The sequence below is a fragment of the Narcine bancroftii genome, chromosome 8 (assembly GCF_036971445.1).
Source record: "Narcine bancroftii isolate sNarBan1 chromosome 8, sNarBan1.hap1, whole genome shotgun sequence".
NCBI classification, from domain to species: domain Eukaryota; kingdom Metazoa; phylum Chordata; class Chondrichthyes; order Torpediniformes; family Narcinidae; genus Narcine; species Narcine bancroftii.
The window spans coordinates 137,834,903-137,846,920 of record NC_091476.1 but is presented as its reverse complement, the minus strand read 5'-3'; the positions used below and the strand labels follow the sequence as shown (position 1 = coordinate 137,846,920).

Sequence of the window (12,018 nt, the reverse complement as noted above, 5' to 3'; positions counted from 1 at the left end):
AAGGCAGAGATTGAAAGGTATCCGAATAGTCAAGGTTATGGGGAGAAGGCAGGGGAGTGGGAAAATGGATCTGTTCATGATGGAATGGCAGGGTGGACTGAATAGGATGAATAGCCTATTTCTGCTCCTATATCTTCTGGTCTTATATGAACAATATGAAAAAAATACACACAAGTGCACGAGAAAATAGGAACAGGTGAATCACACTTGCCTTTCAATGTGTTCAAGGCTGAAATCTCCCTGGCTCCATCTCCTATCTAGCCATCAATTCCCTAATATTTCACTAATTTAGCTGTCTTTTTTTAAATACTTCAAGTGATCCAGCTTCCACAAACTTCCAGAGTAGAGAATTCTAGAGGATTCACCAGATTCTGAAAGAAAGATTTTCCCACGTGCTTCAGTCTTAAAAAGCCACCCCCTTATCTTGCAATTATTCTGTCCACCATTCCAAACCCTTTCACTTTTGGGAACACCTTAACACTTACTTTGCGATTCCCCCTGGCATCTGATATGTTTCAATAAAATCATCATTCATTCTTCTAAACTTTTGGAATCTAACTTTTTTTTTGCATTTATGATGGAGAAAACTCACCCTAGGAATGAGTTCTGTGAATCTCAGTACCATACCCAGTGCTGGTACATTTTCTGTTAAATGAACTATACACAGTACCCCAGAATAGCCTTACCAACACAGCCTTAACAAAACTTCTCAATTTCTAGACTTACCAAAAATAAGAGATAAATTAAAATTAATTCATTTATGAACTTCAGCTAGTTTAAAATCATTTCCCGATATAATCTGTTGAGTGTTTTACGTGACTGTTTTCTTATTATGCACCTGTGGACTCATGGGTGTGAATGGGAGAAAAATAAATATATATTTTAATTATGTAATGTCACTTAAAGTGTTATATATCAGCACATTTACCTCATGCATTTATAGAAAATAATTATTATTGTGCAAGTTCAATTTTATGTTCCTTCAGCACATATTGGGAAGATTCATGTGTGTCTCTGCTCCAAGCAGGTACATTGGAGCTGAGTCATCAGCTCACTTCAGCTGGGCCTTCATCATGTGAAACATCCATTCTTCACCCATTCCTCTCGTAACACAGTGGAGACAGCAACTTAGTGAATATAAAAAAACATTTTGACTTACTCTTTAATGTTGCATGCTGAACTACATTTATTCCCCGACATACGTCCAAGTTCTGTTCTAACCCACCGGTGGTATGTTAGAAAAATATGTAGAAGTTGTAAATCAAGACATTTAACAAATTTTTCCATTCCAAATCGACCATCTTCCTTGGCTTCTTGCCAGATCTATCAGCAGGGGATGGGTTTTTCCTCTTGCTCAGCCATCTTATTTGGTGAGCTTACTGAATGGCACTTACTGAGAGATGGTCACAACCGTACGTACAAAGCCATTATATATGGATGGTCATAAGTTGCATAAGTCACAAGTTGGGGAGAGGCTGTATCTAGGCATCGCACGTGGAAACTTTTTAAAAGCGTGGTTGCCCCTCCTTCAGTCTAGCAAAGGAGGAAAATACTTAGCAATCATTCTAACCTGCAAATGTATGACTAATTCTTTTCAGGATCCTCCACATCTATGCAGCAAAAGGTATGCGGGAGCACGCCTATGCAGCTGCCGAGAGAATGCATGACCTCAGAAGACTTGATACAAAAGAACATAGAGGAAAGGTATTAATCTTTTCACTCACTCTCCTTCGTTAACCTGTTTGATGTGGAATTGTTTTCAATTTATAGAAAATACACATCAGCAGGATGAAGGCCATTTGGAGATGTAGGCAGAGAAATGGGAGATGGAGTTTAATATGAACAACCATGAGCTGTTGTACTTTGAGAGTTCAAATGTGAGGAGAAAGACAGAAACCTCAAGAGCATTGATATTCTGAGGAAGTGAATCACTCCCTGAAAGAAGCCACACAAATAGTAAAATGATAAGGAGAGTGTATGACAGCATCAGTGGTTCTCAACCTTTTTCTTTCCACTCACATACCACTTTAAATATTCCCTATGCCATAGGTGCTCCGTGATTAATAAGGGATTGCTTACGTTGGTAAGTGAGTGGAAAGAAAAAGTTTGAAAACCACTATTTTAATCGTACCTAAATGGCTCGTTATGTGCACAGTTTCATAACTCCAAAGGAAATGGGCCAATGACAAATTTTATCAAAAATATTTTAATAACAATTCGGTCTAGAGCAGTGTTTCTCAACCTTCCCTTCCCACTCACAAACCACCTTAAGCAATTCCTTACTATTCACAGAGCACCGCTGGCATAGGGATTGCTTAAAGTGGTATGTGAGTGGAAAGAAAAAGGTTGAGAACCATTGAGTTAGGGCATTGATTACAAATATTGAGAAGGCAAGTTGCAGCCATACAAAACTTTGGTTAGCTACGTTTGGAGTATTGTGTGCTGTTCAGGATGCCAAATTATAGGAAAGATGTGGAGGATTTGGAGAGGGTGCAGAAGCATTTTACTGGGATGTTGCCTGGATTAGAGAGTATTAGTTCGAACAAATTAGAGAAACTTGGATTGTTTTTTGTGGAGAATTGGATGCTGAGGGTTGTCCTGATAGAAATAAATTGAGAGTCTTGGATGGGGCAGCCAGTCAAAATCTTTTTTTGAGGGCAGAGGTCTGAGGTAAAAGTTTAAAGGATAGGTGTCTGGAATGTGATAACAATGTTTAATAGGCATTTATATAGCAAATAAACATGCAAGGAACGTACAGGCAGATGTTCAATTCATATCTTACTATTGCTTAACTTAAGAGATGGGAAAACTGCCCATAAAATAAGGTGGGAAGGGTTTAGTGATTTTTTTTTTAAGAAATACATAGGTCAGCACAACATCAAGACCTAAAGGGAATGTACTGTGCTGTAATGTTCTATGTTCTAAAATATGGTCTGGGTTAAACATGACAAATGAAAGGAAGAAATTAGCTACTAAGCATTGAATACTTTAGTTGTAATATGTTTTTTAACGAGCAAGAGATTTTTGTGCATTAAAATTTGTTTAAAACAATGAATATTTGAACACTATTTTTAAACAATGCTTAAGTGTTAATAAATGTTTGAAACAAGCAGTATGGAGAGAAGTATCTAGAAAATTCAGGGAATGGAAAATTTGTTCATTCATTTCTTCCTCTTGTGTTTATCCATTTTTCCCTGAAATGCCTCTGCATTATTGATTTTAACAGGTCCCAATGGGAACAATTTTCAATATCTCTGCACTTTAGGAAGGATTATTTGTAATTCTGTATTTGATTTTTTTCATGAGTGTCTGTGGAGTTTGTCTACCCTACAACTGGCACTTTTTGAGCTGAAGAAACTCACTGTCATGACTTGAAACATTTACTTATCCTTCCTTCCCTCAGTTGCAGCCTACGCTGCAGAATATTTCCAGCATTTTCTGGATTTTATTTTAGATTTCCAACATCTTCCAACATTGTCCTCATTAGTCTTTTCCTTTTCATTTAGTTGCAAAAGCTCTTTTTTTTTGTATTCAGCAATCCACTTCACATTCCTCCTCGCTTTTCTTTATCATTTCCTTGTCATCCTTTGCTGGGTTAAATTTGAATTTAAATTTTAAATTTAGATGTACAGCATGGTAACAGGCCCTTCCAGGAAAAGAGCCTGTGTCACTCAGATACTCTAATTAACCTACAACCCTGGTATATTTTGAAGGGTGGGAGGAAATTGAAGTGTCCAGAGGAAACCCATGCAGACATGGAGAGAATGTGTAAACTCCTTGCAGACAGCTCTGGATTCAAACCTGGGTCATTGGTGCTGTAACAGCATTGCATGCTAAGTGTTCTGCCCACCCTCCAAAGTGTTGGGGGTTTACTAAAACATTGACAATTCTTTGGGCTTCTACTATTCTGGTGGATTGACAAGACTTTCTTTTCAATTACTGCTATCTTTCATTACTCTTGTCAGCCATGGATGAACTAGTCATTGGGTCAAGCAGCACAGAATTGGCTCTTTAGCCTAACTAGTCCATGCTGATGAATTTAACCTGTTGAACTAATCCCACTTTCATGCATTTGGTCCATCTTCCACCAAGGCCTTTCTATTCATAATCTGTTCAGATATCTTCTGAATGTTGTCATTGTGCCTGGTCCTACAGTTTCCTCTGCCAGCTCATTCCAAACGTGGACCACGCTCCGAGTGAAAAGAAGATCTCTTGGGTCCCTCCTAAATCTTTGTATTCTCCCAATCAACCACTATCAACTTTCCTCTCATGTCTTCATTGTTACTTTGGTTCAGAATGAGGAGCCTAGAATCACAATGAACCATATCACTTTAAACTCCCAAACCTCCTGTAGTCTGATGATAGAATTGAATTTATATTTTACAACAGAACCATAGAACATTACAGCAGAGAAACAGCCCTTCTAGTCTGTGCCGAACCATTTTTTTTTTGCCTAGTCCCACAGACCTGCACCCAGTCCACAGCCCTCCATATCTCTCTATCCATGTACCTGTCCAAATTCTTCTTGTTAAAATTGAGCCCACATTCACCACCTCAAATGGCATCTCGTTCCACACTCCCATCACTCTCTGTATGAAGAAGTTCCCCCTTACGTTCCCCCTAAACTTTTCCCCTTTCACTCTTAACCCATGTCCTCTGGTTTATCTCACCTACCCTCAGTGGAAAAAGTATTTCTACATTTACTCTGTCTATCCCCCTCATAATTTTAAATCCTTCTATCAAATCTCTCCTCATTTTTCTTCGCTCCAGAGAATAAAGCTCCAACCTGTTTAATATTTCCCTGTAATTTAGTTCCTGAAGTCTGAGCAACATCCTAGTAAAGGGTGGCACATTGGGTGTAGTGGGGCAGCATGGTTGGCGTAGCGGTTAGTGCAACACCTTTACAACGCCAGTGATCGGGACCAGGGTTTGAATCCCCCCCCCCCCCACTATCTATAAGGAGTTTGTACTTTCTCCCCGTGTCTGCATGGGTTTTCCCCGGGGGCTCTGGTTTCCTCCCACCATTTGAAACATACCAGGGATGAAGATTAAATATATGTAAATTGGGCAGCATGGCCAAAATGGCCTGTTATTGTGCTGTATTTCAAAATTAAATCTTCTCTGCACTCTTTCTATCTTATTGATGTCTTTCCTGTAGTTAGGTGTCCAAAAATTCACAAAATACTCCAAATTTTGCCTCATCAATGTCTTCTACAGGTAAACCCCTACTTACGATGGGATTCCGTTCTGGGACTAGCAGCTTAAAATGAAATTATCATAAGTTGAAATTAAGCAAAATAGCATGAGATTTCACTGAAAACACACAAGATTTGACCAAAAAATGAGATTTCACTAAAATCAGATGAAGATTTGCTAAAGAAAAGTGAGATTTCACTGAAAAAAATGAGACTTTGCTGAAGAGACATGAGAACAGATCCATCTTAACTTTGAAATATTGCATGTTGTGACATCGTAAGTAGGGGTCTTTCTGTACAACTTTACCATAACATCTGAGTTCCTATACTCAATGCTTTGATTTATGGCCAATATGCCAAAAGCTCTCTTTACAGTCATATCCACCTGTGATGCCACTTTCAGTGAATTAAGTATCAGTATTCTTATTCTAGGGGATGGTGACTTACCCAGCTCATAATCTGTTGATGATGTCACCATCACTTAGGTCATTTCTTAAGCAGACAAATGAGTGGATCTGGTCACTTGAGTAAAAAGTGTTCTTCCAGGCATTCAAAACAGTCCTAACAGAAGAGTATGTACTAAAATTTTATGATCTGGATAGGTGCACCAGGATCTTAGCTGATGCATCCCGACATGGCCTTGGAGCAGTTCTACTGTAGCAGCAGGAGGACAAATGGTAACCTGTGACCTATGCATCAAGGGCTTTAACAAGTGTAGAAGCCAACTGTGCACAGATAGAGAGAGAGCTTCTTGCCAGCACTTATGCATGGGAAAGGTTCCATCAGTATATTTATGGACAAGCTCTTGAATGTGGAGACAGACCATAAACCATTGGTCTCAATTATGTCCAAACCAGTGAATGACTGTCCCATGAGAGTACAGCGCATGTTGATCATTCAATGTGAAAATTATCTATATGCCAGGAAAAGACATGTTTGCAGCTGATGCACAGTCTCAAGCAGTTGACAGGAAAGAAAAGAGCGACCAAGAAGTTAATGGGGAGATATAGGTCTATGTTGACATGATTATCGCCTCATTTCCAATATCCTGGGATAGAACAAAACATATCAGGAAAGAACTCAAAGAGCTCAGCATCTAAGAATGATTGTCCAGTGGGTATTCGGGATTATTGGATATGCACAGATGAACTGTCAGCTGTGAAAAAAATGGTCTTCAAAGGGAACAGGTTCATGATTCCAGTGTTGCTACAGAAGGAAATGCTCCAGAAGATACACGAGGACATCTTGGTGAGGAAAAAATGCAAACATAGAACTCGAGATGTGATGTACTGGCCAAGAATGAACCAAGACATGAGCCAGACCACTACTTCATGCAAAATCTGCCTTACCAAGAGACCAAAGCAGCAAGTAGAACCCCTTACACCACATCCTGTACCAGACAGACCGTACTTCAAAGTTGGAGTAGATTTGTTTGACTGTAATGGGAAGAGTTGTATAGTAGTAACAGACTATTTTTCCAATTACCCAGAAGTAGCAACACTGTGGTCAACATCCAGCAAAGCAGTTCTCACTTTCATGAAAAATGTGTTTGTGAGGCATGGAGTTCCTTGTGAAGTAGTTTCAGACGATGGTCCACAATTTTCGAGCAGTGAATTTGAGACCTTTGCCAATACTTGGGGGTTTCAACATATGACTTTAAGCCCACATCACCCAGACTTTTGTGTTTTATTTTTGGAGTTAATGAAGAGGTTATTTCTTCAAAAGGGGTATTCTGTTTAGGGGCTAAACAAACGTAGACAAATACTGAGCAGGGACTGTATCAGGGAATGGTTCTGCAAACAAAAGACAAGGAAAATCTATAGTTTTCCCTCCAAAATGCTGAGGGCAGGTTCAGTGAAAATTTCACAAATATTCCAGGAAAAGGAACTCCAAGCCACATAAACGAGATAAAGATGCAGTCAGCTATGAAGGAGCTGAATGACTCACGAAACATTTCTCCGGTTTCCTGCTCATGTTCATGTACCCACTGGTAGTTCCAACCATGCTTTTTATGATGTTCCTAGACACCCCTATTGGTCGCTGTGGTAGCTAATCAGCCTCTGATTGTTCGGGATCTGATTATGCTTGGCGCTGACCTGAATGCTGTTGATGACAAAGGGTTAACCTTTCTCCATCTGGCTGCAACTTACGGCCACCTGAGCATCATTCAGGTAAGCATATCTATGTGCTCAATCTTCTTTAATAAGATAGGCTATTGTTCATTGCTAATGCTATACACTTCAGTAACTAATGCTTTTAAATAATGCATTTACCCAGTGTTCCAATTGATTCCAACAGAGTTCTTTCATTAGGCGATAAAGCCACTTAAAATCGTGGAAGTCTGCAAATTGCATTAGCTGTGTGCATTTTCTATAAAATAACCCAATTTATTCTAGAATGGGGTGTTGATCCCCTTCAATGGAATTTGTTGGCTCCATAAACAGGAATCTTTGTATCAGTATAGATTTATATCAAGATGCTGTAATGGCACTGAACTTAATACAGGTGAGTAAATGATGCACACCAGACCACAGGAAATCCAGGATCACTGAGGAGAGCAACAGCGATGGTAACGTAGAGAGAGCCTGCTGCACAAAGGGAAGAGCCATATATTAAAGGACAAAAAGGCTGGAGGAACTCAGCAGGGCCTTGCTCAGGCCCGTAATATTGTTTATATACGTTTACCTCCTATGGATGTTGCGTGACGTACTAAAGTCCTCCAGCATTTTTGTGTTTTTACTGTAGACTTTTTTGTTTCACAATAACAATGTGTATTCCTTTCAGCCTTCTCAAGATTCAATTGAAGATGAGGAGGAAAAGCCTTAAGGAATAGTCATTTTTTTTATTGACAATACGTCATGGTAGAAGCTCAATCTGGCCTTTGAAACACATCCTGCCCAATTGACCTACTACCCCTATGTTTTAGAGCATGGGAGAAAACTGGAGCACCTGGGGCAAAAGCCACACAGGTCATGGGAAGAACAAACTGCGCCAGATTTAAACCCAGATTGCTGGTGCCATAATAGGATTATGCTAACCATACTAAAATGTTAACTAATGCTAAAACACAAGAGAATAGGCCATGAGTTTGCCACTCAACTCTTCATGTAAAAACACAGAAATGCTGGAGGAACTCAGCAAGTCTCACAGTGTCAATAAGAGGTGAAGATATATTGCCCATGTTTTGAGTCTGAGCCCTTCCTCAAGTTAGCTCAGCTCTTCAAGCCTGTCCCACCATTCACTAAGGTCAAGAATGGCCTGCCTCAGATGTTAAAACATGAGAGAGTGAGAAGTATGGTCAACTAAATCATCTGTATGTACGCTTTCATTCAAGTTAGATAGATACTGAGCAGTAACAGGCCCTTCCAGTCCATTAATCTGCACTGCCCTAACATACTCATGTGACCCAATTAATCAACAGACAGGCAGGAGACTTTTTTTTGTATTTGTTGGTAAAACACAGGATTCTGTTGACACCATGTTTAAGTGAAAAAGCACACAAATGCTGGAGAAACTCAGCAGATCAAACAGTGCCTTTATGTAGCAAAGGTAAAGATACATCACCAACGTTTCAAGCTTGAGCCCTTCATCAAGGGGTGGGGGAACATGAGAGATGTCCAAACAAAAGGGGGAAGGAGGGAGGGGGGTGGTGAGGGTGGGAGATGATAGGGGGTGGGGGGGGGGAGGACCACAGGATGGGCGGGAAGAGTCTAGGCTAGGTGGACAGAGAAAGGAAGTAGGATCTGGAATGACTAGTTAAGGGGGGGCAGGGAAGGAGGGGGAGAAAGCCAAGCTGATTAGTGGAATTCAGTGAATCAATGTTCATGCCCTGGGGTTGGAGAGTGCCCAGACAAAAAATGAGGTGTTGTTCCTCCAATCTGCAGGTGGTCAGGGTGGAGTAGCGTGAAAGGCCATGGACAGACATGTGAGCTTGAGTGTGACTCAGAATTGAAATGGTTGGCTACGGGGAGGTCGCTTTTGTTGCAGATGGAGAGGAGCTGCTGTATTTGTTCCTTTACCACATGTGGATCTTGGTGACAAAGTCAGTGTTTTTGACCACCATAGTTATCCCTCAGCAGAGGAAGTTATTTGAGAAGGACTTTTCAATGAACAACCAAAACAAGGCAAGTGTGCGCTTATAATACACCAAAGTACATTGGAAAGTTTCTTGATCCAGGAACTTTGCTGCTACCTATTTTAAAACCTCATGGTAAGAATGACCAGAATTCTTTTGTACTGCAATCAGATAATTAGGTTATTTGCATATTGACTGATTGAAATGTACAACACTGTAAATAACCCAAAGAGACACCTGGGTTTCTATAAGCAACAGACATTCATGCAGTGGCTGCCAAGAGATAACTAACACTCCCATCAAAAAATTGGATTGTCAAGTACATATTTTAATAGTTGAATGGTTTTATTCTTGATTATTTTGCCAACATTTACCAGCATGTCGTGTAAAAGCGAACTTACAAAATGCAATAATAATATGAGAGGAGATGGCTTGTCTATTTTAAAATAATCTTCCCTCTGAGTGCTAGCTGTTCTGGATGGCTGAATGGTTAAAGCTCTAGTGTGATCTGAAATGGTTTTGAAGCACTCAAAATTTGGGATGGATGGAGAGCTAGAATGCAGAGCAATGCAACATGTCCTTCATCACCAGTGCTCACAGCATTTTCCTCCTACGTCGATGAAGGGCTCAAGCCCAAAACATTGGTTATGTATCTTTATCTTCGCAATATAAAGTACATTGTTTGACCTTCTGAGTTTCCCCAGTTTTGTGTTTTTATTGTTTGGCTAATTTGATAAAGAATGTAATGCAATGAAATGTTATTTACAGGAATATGAACTTCATGTCGAATAATTAAGTCAAGTTACACTTGTTTTTGTAAATTGAAACCCATAGAACAAGTGACTGTATTTAAGGAGTTAATTAACTCAACATCAGAAAGTGGGGAATCATAACAAACAGTTACTATTAAGAAATCTGAAGATATTCCACATAGACTGATATTGGTCTCAGTGCTCCTTTTAAATACATTAACGGCCTTGATATGGGCATTCGCTTCCTAATTTAAAGTGCGTAGATGCCATGAAATAGGGAAATGCAGTTGACAGTAGAGGGTAGAAAGAGGCTGCAGAAGGGTGTAATCAGTCTTTTAGTATGTTCAGTCATGCAGTGGATGCAATTGAATATAGGAATGAGTGAAATAATAACATTTGGCAGGGAGATTTAGGGTAGGGAATGTGCACAAAATTAACCAATCTGAGAAGATGGCAGGACAAGCTGTGAAAGCTGTTTCAAAAGCATTTGGAATCCTTAGTTATATTAAGGGCAGCACGATGAGTTCAGCAGTGAGCGCAATGCGGTTACAGTGCAAACAACTTGGGTGCGGATCCAGCGCTGTCTGTAGGGAGTTTGTACGTTCTCCCCATGACTGTATGGGTTTCTTGGGGGGCTCTGGATTCCTTCCCATCTTTCAAAACATACAGGGATTATATGAAGAAACCATTCCACAGACAATGCTATAGCCTTGTTGCTTCATTCCATTCTGGCCCACTTGGAGAACGATGCTGTTCATTGACTCTTTGGAGTTCACTTAACTAGTGACCTATCATTGACACTCAACATCTCCTCACTTGTCAGGAAGGTGCAATAGTGCCTGCACTTCCTGAGAAGACTGAAGAGGGCAAGGCTACCAGCCACCATTATGCAACCTTCTATAGGAGCTCTGGAGAGTGCATCATAGTGTGGTACGGTTACTGCAGAGAAATGGATCGGAGGTGAATCCACAGAACTAGAAGAGTGGCAAAGTGGATCACTGGAAGCTCCCTCCCCCCCCATCGACATGAAAAATTATTGAGGACTCCTTCCACCTTGCACATAGCATCTATCAGCTGCTCCCATCAGGGAAAAGAGACAGGAGGATCAGAGCCAGCACCACCAGCTTGAGGAACAGCTTCTTCCCACAGGCAGTGAGAATGTGGAACAACCAAAGGAACAGCTCACACTAACCATCCAAGACTGTCATTTGAGGAAAACAATATTTATTTATTTATTGTTATAGCCATAATACTTGTTCTGCATACATCTTAATTTTTTGTATGCGTGTTATGTCTGGTTGTGTGTCTACATGTTTTTGCATCAAGGTCTGGAGAAGCCTGTTTTGTCGGGTTGTATTTGTACAATCAGATGATAATAAACTTGACTTGACTTGACTTATTTGGGGTATTTCGGTGGCATGGGCTTGTGATCCAGAAGGGCTTGTTTTTAATTTTTAAAATTTTAACAAAATAACAATATACAAAAGCGATCTTAAATGTTTATAAAGCTTTGGTTTGATCTTGATTGGGATATTTCAATACATCAATTTTCCCAATGGACCTCAAGTATCAGTTTTTGCAAATGGTTGCTGCAGGGAAAGTATCATGGAAATTTAATCAAATAATACCAAGGGCTTATGTACAATGTGAGAGGAGGCAAATTGGTGATTTTTCTACTCAGAGGAGAGAAGGTTAAGATTTAAGATCCTCAACACTACCTTCCACTTCCATTTTTGTATCATCTGTAAACCTGGCAAAGCCATAAATTCTGCCCACCAGATCATTGATTTAGAATGTGAAAAGAAGCAATCCTAGCACCAAGCCCCATAAAACACCACTGGTTACCAGAAAAGGACCCTTTTATCACCATGCTCTGCCTCCTGTCAATTAGCCAATCTTCTATCCAGGCTAATATCTTTCCTATAATACCATGACCTCTTGTCTTGCTTAACAGCTTCATGTGTGGCACCTTGTCAAAGGCCTAGTGATGAAATTC

General features: G+C 40.0%; 1 protein-coding gene across 1 annotated transcript in view; it reads left to right on the top strand.

The window, feature by feature from the left end:
- The window catches only part of LOC138741232 (NF-kappa-B inhibitor delta-like), a 127,868-nt gene that overhangs the window by 93,105 nt on the left and 22,745 nt on the right, over positions 1-12,018 (top strand). Inside the window, exons 6-7 of the mRNA XM_069894988.1 lie at positions 1,599-1,704; positions 7,220-7,366. Of these exons, the coding sequence (XP_069751089.1) occupies positions 1,599-1,704; positions 7,220-7,366 (253 nt within the window). The remainder of the gene's footprint in view (positions 1-1,598; positions 1,705-7,219; positions 7,367-12,018) is intronic.